Source organism: Peromyscus leucopus, chromosome 8a (genome assembly GCF_004664715.2).
Source record: "Peromyscus leucopus breed LL Stock chromosome 8a, UCI_PerLeu_2.1, whole genome shotgun sequence".
NCBI classification, from domain to species: domain Eukaryota; kingdom Metazoa; phylum Chordata; class Mammalia; order Rodentia; family Cricetidae; genus Peromyscus; species Peromyscus leucopus.
Genome location: NC_051085.1, coordinates 54,641,016 through 54,659,365, shown reverse-complemented (window position 1 = coordinate 54,659,365; position 18,350 = coordinate 54,641,016). Strand labels below are relative to the sequence as shown.

Below are 18,350 nucleotides of genomic sequence, written 5' to 3'. Positions count from 1 at the left end.
GTCCTGCACCCGGAAACAATTCCATCTACCCAGACTTAACCTGAGTCCAAATGGCTAAAACCAGTGTGTGAGAGCTGAAAGGAGAAGTTAGCTCCTTCAAACTCAATAGTCTAACAAGCTACAACAAGAAACCATAGTCATCTGATGGTATTAAGAAAGCAGTATATAGCCGGGCGGTGGTGGCGCACGCCTTTAATCCTGGCACTCAGGAGACAGAGGCAGGCAGATCTCTGTGAGTTCGAGGCCAGCCTGGTCTACAGAGCTAGATCCAGGAAGGGCACAAAGCCACACAGAGAAACCCTGTCTCAAAAAACCAAAAGAAAAAAGAAAAAAAGAAAAAAGAAAGCAGTATATAAATTAGAAGCTAAATATTAATAATATAAACCATTGCAAAGAACCAGACACAAGTCCTGAAGCCAAGGAATGCATCTACAGAAAAACTGAGTAGTGCATATGATTATGCAGGAGAAAGATCAGTAAGTCCTAAGACAGGGCCATTGGAATTATCCAATTAGAGAAATAAGAAAAGACTGAGAAGCAGTGGGCGAAGCAGGGGCTCCATGTGACATCATCAAACAGGAATGTTCAGCTCACAGTAGCACCAAAAAGAGAAGCGATGCCTGTGTGGGAATTCGTCAACCTTGGGGGTGGGGCACCCCATGCTTGATTGACATGTCACAGAGGCAGTGCAAGGGAGGGAGGATTTACTGTGGCTCACGATATCAATAATGGGAGAACCGAGATACAAGGTAATCGAATGGTCAAAGTAAAAAGACAGAGCCTTAAAGGCAGCAAGAAAGGACGCATTGCAGGTAGGGGGCTCCCAGCAGGATTCTCAGAAGACTGGGAGGAGACATGTTCAAAGAGCTAAGGGCTCAATGCAGCAAGGATTCTGTCCTCAGCAAAGCCGTCCTTCAGAAGGGGAAATGAACATTCCAGGCAAGGGAAAGCTGAGGGGTTTGACACAGCAGGGGGAGCACTTCCAGCTGGAAGAATACTAGACACTAACACAGTCGATGAAGGCAAACATTGGCTCAAATTCAGAGTACTCTAGTGCTGAAAAGCTTCTCCTCTTTCTGTCTCTTCCTCTCTCTCTCTCTCTCTCTCTCTCTCTCTCTCTCTCTCTCTCTCTCTCTCTCCTCTCTCCTCTCTCCTTTTACCCAGTAGGGGAACCTTTTTACTTTCTGTGGCTCCATGTCCTGCTCTACCCTGATCCCATTCTGGGCTCAAGCTCTTTTACTGTCCCAGCTGTCTCCAGGTTTCGGGCTTGAATAGAGGTGGGGGCAGTTAGCAGGCGTTGCTGGTAGAGGAAGGCGACACTAATGGAACCACACTTTGGCCAAACTGAAAACCTTGAGTTCAGGAGATGCTGTCTGTCTGTGAGCCATGGCCGCGCTGACGTTAGAAACCGTTCTATGTTCCTGGGCCCTGAATACCCACTGCATGGGGAGGTCGAGGCGGGGTGGTAGATTGGCAGCTCCCGGGGTGGGGATTCAGACATTGTTCTAAGAGCTGTATTTGGGTCCAGGTACCACGGGGTTGGGGGGACAAGGTAGCAAGCAGCTTGAGAAGTTTCCAGTATCTCTTAGATTATTTTTCTCCAGAATGTTCTTCAAGTCTTTGTCAGCCAGTGTTCTCTCCTCATCCTCTCAATAGCTGGTGGAGTGGAGGCGAGTCCCAGCTAGGTGGCAGCGCACAGGCCAGCACTCCCCTCAGGGTAGGCAGACAGCACACTGGTTTGCCCTCCAGGGGCAGAGGCCCTTGTAGCCTCGGAGACAAGATGCTCTCCCATGGCGGAAACAGTGCACATCCGGGTGTGCCACCAATGCAGACAGCTGCACCCTGAGTGCTGGCGCCCACAGCTATCTCCTCCTAGCTCCAGGCTCTCTGAATCCAAGATCCTGGCTCCAGGGTCTGCCGTCTGCTCCACCAGGGCACTAAGCTGGTGTCCTGGACAGTTTGAGGTCAACTTGACACAAGCTAGAGTTATCTGGAAGGAGGAAACTTCAACTGAGAAAATGCCTCCCTAAGATCTGTCTGTAAGGCATTTTCTTGATTAGTGATTGATGGGGAAGGCCCAGCCCATGGTGGGTGAGGCCACCCCTGGGCTGGTGGTCCTGGGTTCTGTAAGAAAGCAGGCTGAGCAAATCATGGGGAGCAAGCCAGCACCCCTCCATGGCCTCTGCATCAGCTCCTACCTCCAGGTTCCAGCCTTGTTTGAGTTCCTGTCCTGACTTCCTTTGATGATGAACAGATGTGGAAGTGTAAGCCAAATAAACCCTTTCCTCCCAACTTGCTTTTTGGTCCAGGTGTTTCATCACAACCATAGAATCCTGACTAAGACAAGTTGGTACCAGGAGGTATTGCTGTGACAGACCTGACCGTGTTTGCGGGAAGAGTGTGGAATGACTTTGGAACTTTGGACTAGAAAAGCCATTCAGCACTGAGAGCTTGGTGAGCTACGCTGTAGGATGTTGGGAGATAAGAATGGAGAGCAGTGCAGACCATGGAGGCCTGGCTTGTGAAGTTTTAGAGGAAGTTTAAAGACTCTATCAGGGCCATTTGTTATTTTGAATTAAGATTCTGTAGTTCTGGTCCAGAACTACAGTCAGTTGTCAGCTGTGATTAACAAGATACCAGAACTACTAAAGTGAAACTTTTGTTTTGCTGGGATACTTGATGCTGGTCAGCTAAAGCTGAAAAATTAGCAGTGATTAAGAATAGACCAGCATCATGGAGGTAAAATATTCTGGGAACTTTTTCCTGAGAGTCAGCACACAAGGCTCTATTCCAGAAGTGGCCAAGGTTGTACCTCGAGCTGGCATCTGAACTTGGTAATAGTAGAGTCGCCCAGTTGGTACTGGTTTTGAAGGCGTGAAGGGGTCATGGAAAAGAGTTGAGGCTTGGCCCCATGAAGAGAGCCTATGAGAGGCTATTGGCAAAAGCACATCCCAGTTGCATCAGAGACCCCAGCATTTTGGAGATGCCAGTACCGTGGGATGATCACCAAGAACAGCAGTAGCAGTGGAATGGAGTCAGCTGGAGACTAGAAGACAAGCTGTGTGTGCTGTGGGGTGGGGGGTGGGGGTGCAGAGAAGTGACCCAAGTTCCTTGGAGGAGCCCAGAAGATTGTGAGTGGATCCTACACATTGGACATTGAGTTAGTTATTTACACTGTTAAGAGTTTGGTTTTGTTTAGTTCAGATTGTGACTGTGCCTTGGTTCTTCCCTCTTGAAGTTAGGGAGTATGTAACTTATTTTTGATTTTTACAAGATCTCACAGTTGAGAGACTGATTTTGAAAGAGATTTTAGGTTTTAAAAGACTTAAAAGTCTTTGAATTTTTAAAAGAGATTGAATTTTAAAGTGTATGAATTTGGGACTTTTAAGATTCATAAAATTTTTATATTGTGATGTTGATGTTCATGTGTGATCTTGGGGATGGACCAGAAAGGAAAAGTTATGGCTTAAAGAATGATGTTTATGTGTCAAGTTCACAAGGGGTCAATGGGAGGGTACGTGGAGAGGAGGTAAACCAAATAATCTGAAACTTCAGCCCACATGTCCAGAACTCTGTAAAGTTCTGTTCTGTCCTCTGCAGACCAAGCCCAGACTTTGCTTAGACTTGACCCAAGCTGGGCATGAAAGTTCCAGCAGCCTGATTCTCACTGTGGCCTTTTGCTATAGGCACATGCAGCTTTGTGAGAGCAGAAGACACAGTCTGCACAGGGCTATGCTTCTGTGAGCTCTGTTTCTTGCATCCCTTATCAATCTTCAAAAGAATTTAAGGGTATCATCAGCTGCTTGCTAACTGAATCCTGTGCGGAGGCCAACAGTACGAGATGTCGTGGAGCATCTGGGCTTATCCAGGCAATGAGGATTTAACAGCTCACTGCGGTGAGACAGACCCTAGCTGCAAAGACCCTGCACAAGACATGTAAGACTCTAGTGCACGGGACATTGTCGGAAACAATTGTGTCTTATTGTCTACTCCAAAGCCTGGTATGCTGTGGGATGGTCTGTATGTCAAATTACTCTGATTGTCAATAAATAAAACATTGATTGCCCAGTGGCTAGGCAGGAAGTATAGGCGGGACTAACAGAGAGGAGAAAAGAAAGAACAGGAAGGCGGAAGGAGTCACTGCCAGCCGCCACCCTGACAAGCAGCATGTGAAGATGCGGGTAAGCCACGAGCTGCGTGGCAAGGTATAGATTTATGGAAATGGATTAATTAAAGCTATAAGAACAGTTAGCAAGAAGCCTGCCACGGCCATACAGTTTGTAAGCAATATAAGTCTCTGTGTTTACTTGGTTGGGTCTGAGCGGCTGTGGGACTGGCGGGTGAGAGATTTGTCCTGACTGTGGGCCAGGCAGGACTGGAGAAAACTCCAGCTGCACTGGTACAACAGGGGGGTGGCTGTACCACTCAATTGTCTATTGAGACTCAGGTGCCACCTACCGGCTAGGGAGAAACCTCTCTTGCCTGGGGCACAGCAGAGTGCTCCCACAAAATGAGGGGACAGCAGGCAGACTCACAGGAACAAAGAGGAGGCGAGGCCCAGGTACGTTTCTGTGTTTTTACTCATGTCCTTGTTGACTGACAGATCATAATTGTTCAAATTTATGGGATAGAATGCTACATGAGGCTCTGTCTAGACACTTTAAGGTGGTTAAATCATGTCTGTTAATACACCAAGCACCAGTGAAAATACATCCCCCTGGATCCCACTTATGAGGAGTCTGAAGAGGGCTAGAAGTAGGCAGCAGGTAGGCGTTGGCTGGCTGTGGTTAATGGATGCTCTTAGGAATTAGAAGGCAGTACGCAGACTGCTTCCCTTTTATCTTCTGCTCCAGGCCCAGGCTGTCAGGAGACACAGTCTGGAAGCCTCGCTCCTGGCTACTTCTTCTCTGACCTCTTTGCCCAGATGATGGCTAGAGGTCTTTTTCTTTAAAATTTTTAGATGCCTCTCTTCTCCTGATGGGTGGGCGATCTCTAGGACTGTCGGGGGGGAATCTACCATTGTGAGTTGTGTTGTCTGTTCTGCTCAAAACTGTCACTGGAGCCTAGTGCCCGACACTGAGTCTGGAGGATGCTCTATTTCCAGTCCAGGATGACAGTTCCCATCTCGTCTTTGACCCTGACCCTCCCCGAGGCATACTTGGTCTCCTGGCAGCCATTACAGTACACAGTCTTGGTGCTGCCGTCTGGGAATTCCCTCCGCTTGAACCTGGCTGTGTGGATTTCTTTCTGCCCGTTGCTGAACATGATGGTTTTGTCTCCGTTCCTGTGGGACAGAAACACGATGTGAGTGTGGAGGAGCTGGGAACGAGTGATGCCATAACACCACCGAGATATCCATGCCCGCCCCTGCCCCGGTCTGCTTCCTTCCTGAGGGAGGAAGTTGAGGCTTCCCGAGGAGAGAGGAAAGAAGGCATTTGAGGTTTAAAAGACAGAAGCCTGGGCTGCCTGAGCTCAGGAAGGTGGAGGGTGAGGGAGCTGAGTGGAAAATATGGACCCAGAGACCCGAGCTCACAATCTGAGCTGTGGTGAGCGGAAGCAGCAGGACACTCACAACATGACAGAAATGCAAGAGAAAGAATCCTGGGTGGTATGCCCCTGTGCTGACACCCCCAGGAGAGCCATGGAAGCTCTGGATGGGGGAAGACTGGAGCACACTGGAGGACCTGAGGAGGTTGAGGTCATGGAGGAAACATGCCAAGGTCACAGCATAGTCAGTCACATCGAAGGTGAGTTTACTGGACTCTCGCCCAGGCTATTGGACAGATGTGACCCTGTGGACCTCATTGTCTGCACACACCAGCACTGCGACAGTGACTTGGCACCTTCTGGTTGCATCAGAGATGCTTATGCATGCTGCAATAGATGCACACTTCTACACAACATGGCTTTCAAGAGGGGGAGGCTGAAGACCACCCTCAAGGTGGGCCAGCTTCAGTCATCTAAACATCGACATGTGTCACCTAACAGCAGTGGCATATCCGGAGAAGTACAGAGGGAGATTATTGTGACGCCAACCTAGGTAACTATGACATTAGTTGATGACATAAACTATGGGGCCACCTTTGTGCCTGAAGGCAATCACTAAGCACAATTTGGGGGCACAAGACTGCCCCCAAAATTCTATGTCTAAGCTCATATTCTCTATAAAGACATTTGAACTGAGTGCACAAAATTTCTTGTAGGCCCAATGACATTATTTTCTGATGTCATAGGTTTTTTTTTAGAGTATTTATTTGTATATGTATAAGTGTTTGCCTGAATGTATGTCTGCAAACTGCATGAGTACCTAGTGCCTATGGGAGTCATGGGAGGCCATCAGGTCCCCTGGAACTGGAGTTACAGACAGCTGTGAGCTGTCATGGGGTCCTGGGAACTGACCCTGTGTCCTTTCCGAGAGCAGCCAGGGCTCTTAACGGAGCCATCTCTCAGGCCTCTGTTGTTACATTTCAATGAATGCTTGAACTTTTGCAAACATGTAAATGACTACAGATACATGACAGAACACAAAACCCAGGGCTGGAGTCTTGTTCCCACGGAGTGGTGGGGTGCTGACCTTTTCACCGTCACGTATGTCCCATCAGGAAACACAGTCTGCTCACATCCATCCCTAAGCTGCTTCACGGTCCCATCAGGAAACACGGTTTCCTTGGAGCCATCTGGGTAGAATTTTTCTGCAGAATACATTTGTTTAAAGGATGGGTTATACTGAATGCATTTAGAAACTGTGTTGTTTCTAAGTGGCCTATATCAAAATATTAACGAGAAAGACCATTTTCTCATCAGAGGAGTTTGTAGTCAGGATTGGCAGACATAGCACCCGATGGCCCTGTTGATCCAGTTTTAGGTAAGGAAGGTTTGGCCATAGTGTAAACAGTTTGTTTGTTTGTTTGTTTTGGTTTTTTTGAGACAGGGTTTCTCTGTGTAGCTTTGGAGCCTGTCCTGGATCTCTCTCTGTAGCCCAGGCTGGCCTCGAACTCACAGAGATCCACCTGCCTCTTCCTCCCGAGTGCTGGGATTAAAGTCGTGCGCCACCACCGCCCAGCCAATGTAGACAATCTTTAGTGCATAACAGTTGGTGGATTTTCTGACTTGGTGATGATGAAAAAGTATGCACCTTTGATAGAATTGGAATTCAAGTTTCAAAGTCTGACATTTTTCTGGCTGTGAATTTGTGGTAAAATCCTTCACTGGTGCCAGGCTTGTGTAAAATCCTTCACTGGTGCCAGGCTTGTGTAAAATCCTTCACTGGTGCCAGGCAGCACCATGCACTGCAGTCCCAGACAGAATTAAAGAGGGAAAAAGGAGATGCTAGAGGCACATTTCTCTTCCAGACTGTAAGGTGACCAGCCACCTCACACCCTGCCGGCACACCTTTCCCAATACATTAGACTATACTTCTCTGAACCGTGAACCAAAATAAGTTCTCCCCGCCCCTCGTTGCTTTTGGTCAAATATCTGGCTGCAGCAGTGAAAAAGTAGCCAAGACACTCTTGGAAATGCTTTTGCTGTTCCATATCGACTTCCAAAGGCAACTAGCGCATCAGCAATCACAGTGACATCGGCCTCATGCAGAGACAGTTCCTCACTGTGCAGCATGCTGAAGCGCGGCTGCATCTGAGCTTGCACACAAGCCAGGGCTGGCAAGCGCGCCTGAGCACAGTGCAGAGTTGTGCTTTTCTGTGCACGTTGTGGAAAATAGAAAAGCTCACAAGTGAAGCATCATTGATTGGTTTCCATGTGTTCTTCTCATGTCCCTTTGCTTCATGCATGTGTGTGTGTTGGTCAATGGTTGGCTGTTGTTGGCAGATGAAAAGGTGACATTAAGTATACTTAGGGAAAAGACTGTGGTGTGGATTCTGACACCCAAAGAAGAACTCAGTGCAGTAAATACTTGTTAGCACAAAAATCTAAATGCTGGTGAATGCCCTGGAGAAGTAGGGATTCTCTCTGATTCAATAGTTTGAGAATCTCAGAAACCCCTGGCTGACTGGTGCAGAATCAATGCAAAAGGGTCTTTGCTGAACTTCATCGAACACACAGACACGTGAGTTCACCTGAAAAATGGCAAGAGGGGAGACTGTGATGTTCATTTCACCTTGTTTTTGAATTGTCACAGGAGGGTGTTCTGGAGACAGGAACCACAGGTATGGACAGTGATGGAACTCAGAACTCCTGCTATACAGTTATGTAATACTTTAGAGACATTCCATACAGAGCAGCCAAGATTCGAAGAACAGATATGTCTATCAAACCCTTGTCTTTTGTCACCAGACCTGGCTAACATCCATCAACCACCCCACAGAGCATTTGTGTACAAGCAAGTGTAATTTTTCAATGCCAAGTGTATGCCAAAAGTTACTGAAGAAGTCATTGCTGTCCTGCCCACTTCTGTGCCCACCAGCCCGTAAACACCTCAGCGATGGTGCTAAGACTACAATAGCACTGGCTGAAATATTAAGACGAAGAAAGAAGTGCCGGCCAGATTCTGTGGCGCTGTGGCAGGCCTGGGCTCCACACACCTGGCAGAAATGAACAGACTTTCTGGAAGGGCAGCTCCAGCGTGGGCTCCCTAGGAATGCCACCAAATCTGTCCCCACAGGACAAACTGGAAATGTGAGGGGACGTGGCACCCCTAGGACTTAGCCGTGACTAGCCCCACACTGGGCTCCATGTCTGGGTCAGGCTGTCACCAGAACAAGATGGTGAGGCCAATGTGTGTAAAGTAACTTGAGAATACAACGGGAATGAGAAGAAAACGAGAGAAGGGTGGTATTGGCTGGCACACTAGATAGACCTGAGAAGGGCCAGAAGGACGTGAAGAGCATCATCAAACCAAGAAGGACAATAAAGAACATGTGAGATTTAGTTAAAGAGGAAAATGGTGAACAAGAGGGCGGATCTAAAGAATTTATCTGAATGTAATGAATATAAAAGGAGATACAACATGTTCAGAGACGAGAGGGCCATTGGTGGCATGTTGTGCCTACAATTGGAGGGTTAGGAAGACAATGGATGGAAGTCAGGCAATGCTTGCTGAAATAAGTGAGAACATCCTTGAGTTTAATAATATAGGAGTGCCAGACAAAATCTAGGACACTCAGTTCAACAAATTTCAGGAAAACTAAAAGTGACTGTTTGGGTATAATTTTACCCAATGTACTTCATAGAATGATTTCTAATTAAAAAAAAAAAACATTAAAGTCTAGCTGGGCAGGCTGTTTCCTTTGGTGAATCTAAAGGCTGGATGTCTGCTGCCCCTTCCCATGATGCTCATACACCCTGCCATCCTCAACACAGGCACACAAGGCACTGAGCCAGCAGGTACAGGGTGATGCCACTCACCAGTCCACTTGTTGGGAAACTGCACGACTTCAACACCATCCGGGTAGGTTGTGTGTGTAGTCTGAGCATCTGCATAATAATAAATCTGTGAAGACCAGGGAATCCATGTTGGGAAGCAGGCAATGTTGTTACGTTAGCCTCAATTGAATCTGATTAGTTACTTCCCATAGGTGGCTAAAGGTACAGGCTCAGCAGGTGAATTCCATGGGAACTTCCACCGTTGAGGAACACAGGAAGTGGAGCTAGTCACTGACACCCCAGAAATGATAGACTTGGTTATTGGGAAATTGTGGGATGCAGCTTAGTCCTCAGTTTTGTTCCTGAGCATCCTCTAATGTATGACTTTCTGGGCCTTCATGCCTCATGGGACCTGCAGCTGGTGAGGTCTGAGAGGTGGACATGGTGGACCATGAGCCCCAGTGTTCCATGAACCCCACAGTTTTCAGACTAATGGTCAGGTGCAGCTTGAGAGAGTAGACCGCACAAATGCCTTGGACATCCGCCTCGTGAGTTGCCATTGACTTGGGCGTTTCTAATACTCATGTCTTCTTGGTTTCCAAGGAGGAAGAAAGAGGGAGTGGGAACATTTTCAAAGGGGGAAGGTGATGGGGTCGGGGACAGGTGCTCCTGATGCTGAGGCCCAGTCACATTTAAAAACCACAGCCACGGGTAGAACGGGATTGAACGGGACACTTGTTTGAAAAGTATGAATGCATAAGGAAGACACTGCTCTACTCCTAATTCAAACCCCTGCCTGGTCACACCATGTGAGTCCTCTGAGATGGAGTCATGTCTCTCCATCCACCGAAGAGGAAGGGGAGTGTCTTTCATTGGAGTCATATTATTGGGAAGTCTATGACTCTGAGATTGGGATGTGTTTTGGGTAGCTTCTGTCAACTTGGCATATGTTAGAGTCATTTGGAAGAGGGAACATTAGTTGAAAAGATCTCTCCATCAGATTGCCCTGTAGGCAAGTCTGTGGGGGCATTTTCTTGATTAGCAATTAATGCAGAAGGATCTAGACCACTGTGTAGGTGATGCCACACCTGAACAGGTAGTTCTGGGTTGCGTAAAAGTCAAACTGAGCAAGCCACAGGATGCAAGCCAGTAAGCAGTGTTCCTCCACGGTGGCTTAAATTCCTGCTTTCAGCGTCCTGTGGTGACTTCCCTCAATGAGTGATTGTGATAGGGACATGTAAGCCCTTTCCTTCCCATGTTTTTGGTCATGGTGTTTATTGCGGCAACAGAAAGTCCACAAGGAAAGAGAGCTCTGTGCTCTGTGATTTTAAAGCATTCTCTTTATATTAGCAACATGTCCAAAAGCCAGGTGGATGTAGGGAGTGCCCCTGTCTCCATCATCGCATAAACACCATGTTTCCCCTCAGCGGATCAGGAGACACAGGAAGAAGACAGCAGCTCCTGGACGGAGCCCTGGAGAGGGGTGTGCTCACCTGCCTCTGTGATGTCTTGCTCTCATTAGCACTGAGTCAAAGTCAAAGCAGGAGGATCGCCCTCCCAGCCTGCACTGAGCCCTGTTCTCCCTCCTAACTCCCCCTTGTTGCTTACCATCTGTCACTCCCTGCGTCTGTCCACCCTTCCTACCCAAGAAACATGTTTGTGACCCCCAAGGTGAGGCAACACATCTCTTTGCCCCACTGGGCTGCGACTTCCGGAAAGTCACCGTTTAAATAGGTCTCCCAGGGTTTCCTGCTCCACTTCCCTGGGCATGGAGGTTAGCTCAGGCCAGTGGGAGGGCATAGTGGAGGGCGGGGTGCTGGCGGGACACCACTGTGCAATCTGCGGGCCGAGACCATGGAGAATCTTGCGTCATACACCAAGGACAAAATCTTCATTAACAGGAAGGTTCTGACCTTCCGCCTTCTCTCAATTCCTGACGGACACACATCTGAGAAGGGTTTGCTAGCGCCTGTGTGGGTCCGAGTCTAACATAATACAAGTATGCCCATTGCACGTACCACTCTCTTATCAGGCTTGACCTTCTTCATGTCACCATTAAAGAACTTGATGAGGGTCGTCTTCTTGTCCGCACTGATCTCCTTCCTGGTTCCGTTGGGGAAGGTGATGATAGTTCGCCCGTCACTGAGTACCTGCTCCACCTTGATGGACACACAAAAGCTCCCGGTGAAGAGCGGTAACAAGCGTGATTACCACGGTTCCACTGTTTCCCCTTGTGTTCAAAATCACTGCCCACTGTCTGCCTGGCATGGTGGATACTAGCTGCTGCACACACACACACACACACACACACACACACACACACACACACAAACACACACACACACACACACACACGCATATGCACACACAAGCACACACACATACATGCACACGCACACCCTGCACTGATGAGCTCTCAATCTCCACCCTGCACTTGGTTATCGACAGTAAGTGTTATGATTTGTTCCTCAACGTCTGCCTTCCTTTGTGTTGATGCTGTGCGTTTGCCATAGGTCTGTATGATCTGTGGTCCCAGGACTGATAAACCTGGAATCCTGGGACAGATGAAATTGCATGATTACTAGGTAAAAATTAACTTGTGTGCACTTTTTGTCTTTTCTATCATATTCTTTCGACTCAGACACTCCATTAGTGGCTTTGATTAATAATCAGCAAATAAATATCTTCAAATGCATATTGCTAGGCTCTCAGTAGAAGACATTACCCTGTGAAGATTAGTGTAAAAAAGACATTGGCAGAAATAACCTTAACTTGGGGAGTTAATATATGCGTATTTTAGAAACTCTGTGTAGCATTTATTAGTTATGCCACATATTGTAACTATTCTTAATACAGCTAGAAATGTAGGAGCTGAGTCGTCAGAGTTAAAAGCTAATACTTCTGAACAAATCAGAGAGCTAGCCAACCAAACCCAGCTGACAGCCAGCACAGCGGAGGTTTGAACTAATCTACACACTCACGCCCTTGCTCACAAATCCACCAGGGGAATGCACAAGTTGTGTGCAGGTCAGAACCAGAAGATGAGCTCATGTTCTCAGCCAGCCAGAAAAGCTCCAAAGAGGCTTCAGTGATCAGCTGGCCCTCAAAACAACAAAGCGCACGTGTTCTTAAAATACTGCACACTGGGGAGTTATAAAGTCAACCACAGTTGCACGCATCGATTCCGGAGCAGTGCTCCAGTAGATAACCGCGGCATAGACGATGGTCATTGTATAAGGCAGTGATGGAGCTGCTAGCTTCCTGTCACCTCACGCCATGTAGCACTGGGCATCCCTAACCATCTGTGGTGATGCTGGGTCAATGCACCCGCGTGTGGTATGCAGCACACCACTGTCCAGTCTACATCGGAAACCGACGATAGACAACCGTGACAGTGGCTTACGCATTTACTCTCCCAGACATTTTATCCGTATTCCAGTGCCTTCCTCACTGTATGAAGACCGTCCTACGCAGCAGTGTGCACTGCTAAGTCAGTGCAGCCTTGCTCATCACACTTCCCACGTCTCTTGCTTGCATCAGAAGGGCCATGTCGAGTGACTGAGGATATCTGGGCTTGCGTGAGTTGCTACGATGTTCACACAATGGTGACATCAGGGAAAGACTGTGTGCTGCAGACACCTGCCTTGCCGTTCGGGTGTCGCTTTTCCTGCGTCTCATTGTCCTTCTCCGTGTCCATGGGGTGCGGCGGTTCTTCTCTGGGAGGTCCCGACCCTGCCAGAAGTTCCTGTGGAGAGATCATAACCATCGCCTCCTGTGGCCGCCTGTGAGAACTACAGGGCCATCCATGTAGTTCTCCATTGTGTTTGTACAGGTGTTCTGCTCTCTTGGTATGCTCGATCCACACCAGGGTGAGCAGGGTGACAGTCACCACGTTCTGATTCTGAGTGCACATCACTGAGGCCTTGAGAGGAATCAATAGCAGGACTCTAATAGATAACTAAGCCCATCTCACATTGCTGATAATGTTGGGAAGGGTTTACTGACTGCTTTTAGGGGAACAACCCCCGCCTCCCTGCCGCCTGCCCCCCACCCCGCGCCATTGCCCACCTTTACATGGTGAAAAACTTTACAGCCCACATTCCCTCCTGTGGAGAAAATGGCTTAATTCTGTTGCCATTCTTATCAGACATTGTGTGGCTATGAAGTGACTTCGGCTATGGATCTAGGGTATTTCTGCTACATTTGTTTTTTTTGTTTGTTTGTTTGCTTGTTTGTTTTTGGTTTTTCGAGACAGGATTTCTCTGTGTAGCTTTGTGCCTTTCCTGGATCTCATTCTGTAGACCAGGCTGGCCTCAAACTCACAAAGATCTGCCTGCCTCTGTCTCCCGAGTGCTGGGATTAAAGGCGTACGCCACCACCGCCCAACTACATTTGTTTTTTTAATTCCATTCATTTCCACTGAGAATTGCAAATAAAAAGAACAGATTAAAACCTTGGTTTCTATATCCTTAAGGTCACAGAAGCTTGACCTGCCTTTGGCCACTGGTCTAATACGGCCCTCCAATGACTGAAGGGATGCCATGTTTCTCTGATTTGAAAGGCTGAATGTGCTCAGAGACTGAGGGGTATTCGCAGCCATCATAGCTTTCTGTGCTTGTGGAAAAGGGGATGGAAAAGCAGTTTCTGCGCCACCTCCGGGTCTTCCTACCCCAGCCTCTCCAGTGGGTGAAACGCTACCTACCTGCATCCACCGTGCATTCTGGAGAAAACTAGGGAGGTGCCTGCTTTCTTGAGCATGAATGAGCAGCTCACCTTCAGAACTCTCTGGATTGGAGGACCACATATCTGAAACAGCAGAGAAGTGCTTTCCAAGAGACTATGTACAGATAGCGAAAATGCTGTATACCCAGTGCCAGTTCCAAGTCCGAGTTACGCTTCCAACACATTCTCTTTTTTCCTGAGGTCACTGTGCAAATGCCATGGACTGACTGTGTGCAAATCACGAAGTGCTGAGTGGAAACAGTCAACCCTTGTGTAATGGGGTGGTGGTTTGAGCCGTGCCCTGAAGCACCACCCCTAGGGAGGTAGCTGTTACACCTGCCTGTGACCTTGAGGTACCTGCCCCTGGGGTGTGGCCACTGGGGGATCCTTAAGACCTGGGATGCACCCACGCTCACGCTCGCTCTCCTCACTACAAAACAGGTAGCAGGGAAGGAGTAGTCCTGAAGCTGCCTTTGCCCCAGTAGGGGGCAGACACAGGAAGAAAAAAATTACAGACCCAGGGCCAGCCTGCCCACTAGACCTGTGGACGGAAGCAGAGGTACTGGGGAAGGAATAGTGTGTGTTCAGGGCAGGTGGGAGCGGGCTGAAAGGTCACCATCGCTGAGGAACTGAGAGCAGCTTTCCCACAGCCAGGAGCAGAGAGAACGATGCCTGGATACTCCCTTGCTTGCTCTCCCCTGGCTTTCTTGTATCATTCAGGATCCCTAAGCTAGGGAATAATGCGGCCTACAAGGGGCTGAGTCTTCCTGTATCAGCTCACAATCAAGACAGTTCTTCACAGACATGCCCACGGGCCAACCTGATCTAAATAATTCCTCATTGTGACTCTCTGCCAAGGCGACTCTAGGCTATGCCAAGTTGACAGTTAAAGCTAACCAGCACACAGAATGTGGTAGGCGTGGACATTGGAACCCTTGGTCTCCATTTGGTGGCGCTGTTGAAGGAGGTTTGATTGGTGTGACCTTGACAGAGGAAGTACGTTACTTGGGCCCATTTTCAGTTTGCATTTTCAGTTTGCTCTGTTTTGTGCTTACAGTACCTGCCCTTATGAACTAGCCCTTTGGAACCGTAAGCCCAAATAGATTCTTCCTTCTAGAAGCTGCCGTGGTCATGGTGCTTTAACACAGCAACGGAAAAGTAGCTAAGGCGCAGAGGTCCAGAAATGTCACTTGGACTCAGGGAGAGACAGTGCTGTGCTTAGCCTTGCACAAGGGTCCAGGGTTCGATATGTCAAAGGGGACCCACATGGACAGCAAAGAGGGTGGGTGAGAGTCCTCTCTCCGCCCACGAGGGGTGCAACTGAGCCTGGGAGCCATGGCGCTGTGCAAAGCAGAGCTCATGCACACCCACAGGCGAGTCCGGGAGCCTACAGAGTGTGAAGGTCACCACCGACAGCAGCTGGAACAGGTGGGACCCACAGGGACAGGAGAGGCTGTGTACCTGGATGGACAGCTTGAGCTCAGTCAGAGTGAGGTCAAGCAAGTGCTGGGCAGGGACAGATAGAACAGGCAGGGAGTATCACCAGCCGGCAAACAGAAAGGGCAGGGGTGAGGACGGCCGGGGAAAGCCAGCCCGGGGGCTCTAAACGGTGTTGGGAGAGGTTACCAAGGCAGACAAAGGAGCTCAAGGAGGAATCAGAAAGTGGCCGGAACCCAGGGAGCTCTAGGGACCTTGCCCACATGCCACGCCCCTCCCCGAGCATCCCGCAGGAACTTGTCCCCTGCCGCCATATTCTCTCACCAGGTGCTGACTCTGTGTCCAGGAACGTGGTGTCCGACAGAGGCTCTGGTGACGCCCTGCCAAAGTGTCTTTGCATAAACTTGGAAGACAGGTGCATGACCTGGGTACGGAGAGAGTCACAGAAACAGAGATGCCACCAGGCCAGTGACCGGAGGCTGTGCACAGCTGGGTCAGCTTTCAGATGCCTCCGACACTTCTCAGACTCTACCAAGAGCATCAAGCTCTGTTCCCTGAACTCAGGCAATTGACCCGATAGAGAAAATTCCCACCCATACAATCACTTCAGTTCTATTTAGCGTCTTGTTTTAGTACTGAAGGTGTGTATAGAGACACTCGGTTTTCTGATTTATAGGAGCATTGTTATGTTTCACAAATTCCCGAGTCCATCTTGAGTAACAAAGTGAGAGCTCTTGTTGGACTTCATGTGGCTGGGATGAAGCAGGATGTGCTCCTGGGGTGAGGAGGTGAGGAGGTGGGGAGGTGGGGAGGTGAGGAGGTGAGGAGGTAAGGAGGTGTGAGGAGGTGTGAGGAGGTGAGGAGGTGAGGAGGTGGGGAGGTGAGGAGGTGGGGAGGGGAGGAGGGGAGGAGGTGGGGAGGTGGGGAGGTGAGGAGGTGGGGAGGTGAGGAGGTGGGGAGGTGAGGAGGTGAGGTGTGAGGAGGTGAGGAGGTAGGGAGGTGGGGAGGTGGGGAGGTGAGGAGGTGGGGAGGTGAGGAGGTGGGGAGGTTAGGGGTGGGAGATGGGGAGGTGGGGAGGTGGGAGGAGAGGAGGTGAGGAGGTGAGGAGGTGGGGAGGTGGGAGGTGGGGAGGTGAGGAGGGGAGGAGGAGGGGAGGAGGGGAGGAGGGGAGGAGGGGAGGAGGTGGGGAGGTGGGGAGGTGGGGAGGTGAGGAGGTGAGGAGGGGAGGAGGGAGGTGAGGATGGGAGGAGGAGGGGAGGAGGGGAGGAGGGGAGGTGGGGAGGTGGGGAGGTGGGGAGGTGAGGAGGTGAGGAGGTGAGGAGGTGGGGAGGTGGGGAGGTGAGGAGGGGAGGAGGGGAGGTGAGGAGGGGAGGAGGAGGGGAGGAGGGGAGGAGGGGAGGAGGGGAGGAGGGGAGGAGGTGGGGAGGTGAGGAGGGGAGGTGGGGAGGAGGAGGGGAGGAGGGGAGGAGGGGAGGAGGGGAGGAGGGAGGTGGGGAGGTGAGGAGGTGAGGAGGTGGGGAGGTGAGGAGTGGGGAGAGGGAAGCTTGGCAAAGTACACTCTGCTCTTGCATGTGGCCGAAGGTCTAGGGAGAACCACAAAAGGCCAGGTGAGGCAGCAGGGCCTATAATCCCAGCACCCAGAAAGCAGAGACCGGTGGGTCCCTGAAGCTTGCTGGCCAGAGAGTGGAGTCAACCAGTGTCGTCCTGGCTCAGTCAGAGAACACGTCTCACAAAACGAGGTGGAGGGCCTGAGGATGGCCCCACGGTTGAGAGCTCTGCTACTGTTCCAGAGGACCCCAGTTTGGCTCCCAGTCACCCGCAACTCCAGCTCAAGGGATCTAGCACACCCTCTTCTGGCCTCCATGGGCACACAGATGGCGCATGTGCACCCGCACGTGAAGATCATTTTTAAAAATGATGTGGAGGCAGATGCAGGAAGACAACACACATACACACACAGAGGAGGGGAGAGAGGAGAGAGAGAAACGAGAGGGAGGGAGGGGGAGGGAGGGAGGGAGGGAGGGAGGGAGAGACTGTACCTTTTCGTCAAGAGACATGTAAGACAGTCCTTCGTCTAAGGAATCTGTTCTTCCAATGGCCATTGTACTTCCGTTTTGAGGACTTCCGGAAGGAGCGTCTTCCGACGTTGTTTTCTCTGAATCAATCCCCTCTATCTTTATGTACACTGGCTAGAAACAAATGAGGGGTATTTGTATCAACATCAAACAACACTGTCCCAAAGTACCAATCAATGCAAGATATTTGTGACGCCCACAGCCTGGACTCTGACAATCCTGTGTTTTCAGTTCCCCAGGGGAGCAGAAGGGGGCTGCTCTTTGCACACAGTCTTAGTCCAGAACCATCGCACTCCATAGTCTAGAAAGGGTTTGATACCACGGTGAATGATATGCATAAAACCAAATTTAACAAGTTTTAAGTAAAACGAGTTTCTGGCCCTTTGTGTTATTTTAAAAATCGATGGTTTTGAAGTGTGGCTTAGCTATTCGCTCAGTTATTACTTCCTTTCATGCACACATCTGCTAAGAAGTCTTACTACATTCAGATAACCGATAACACTTCATCTCTTCTGCTGTGGCTCCAAACGAGCAGCAAAGCGCTGCACTCAGGAGCCTCACACAGAAAAGCAGCAACCGCAAACCACCACAGACAGGCAAGGCCACCCGAGGCACAGCGGGGCAAAGCACGTTCGATTCTGCTCACTGATACCGGATGTCTTAACGGTGGTTGGAGCCAGGAGACTCGGACTGGATTCCCCACACGTTGGAGAGACCAGACTGCTGCTCAGAGAAACCCGTGACCCGCTTCTTGCTGACACCAGTTCCAAACCAACAAGGGTTGGGGTCCAAAGA

The 18,350-nt window shown here is 49.7% G+C and overlaps 1 protein-coding gene across 1 annotated transcript in view; it reads right to left on the bottom strand.

Annotated features, from left to right (window-relative positions):
- Positions 1–4,562: 4,562 nt before the first annotated feature.
- The window catches only part of LOC114691395 (T-complex protein 10A homolog 2), a 22,610-nt gene continuing 8,822 nt past the window's right edge, over positions 4,563–18,350 (bottom strand). The window contains exons 4-11 of the mRNA XM_028866690.2: positions 17,520–17,669; positions 15,805–15,904; positions 14,024–14,127; positions 12,965–13,066; positions 11,340–11,480; positions 9,364–9,448; positions 6,575–6,692; positions 4,563–5,284 (exon numbers count right to left, since the gene is read on the bottom strand). Coding sequence (XP_028722523.1) covers positions 5,095–5,284; positions 6,575–6,692; positions 9,364–9,448; positions 11,340–11,480; positions 12,965–13,066; positions 14,024–14,127; positions 15,805–15,904; positions 17,520–17,669 — 990 coding nt within the window. The 3' untranslated portion in view covers positions 4,563–5,094. The remainder of the gene's footprint in view (positions 5,285–6,574; positions 6,693–9,363; positions 9,449–11,339; positions 11,481–12,964; positions 13,067–14,023; positions 14,128–15,804; positions 15,905–17,519; positions 17,670–18,350) is intronic.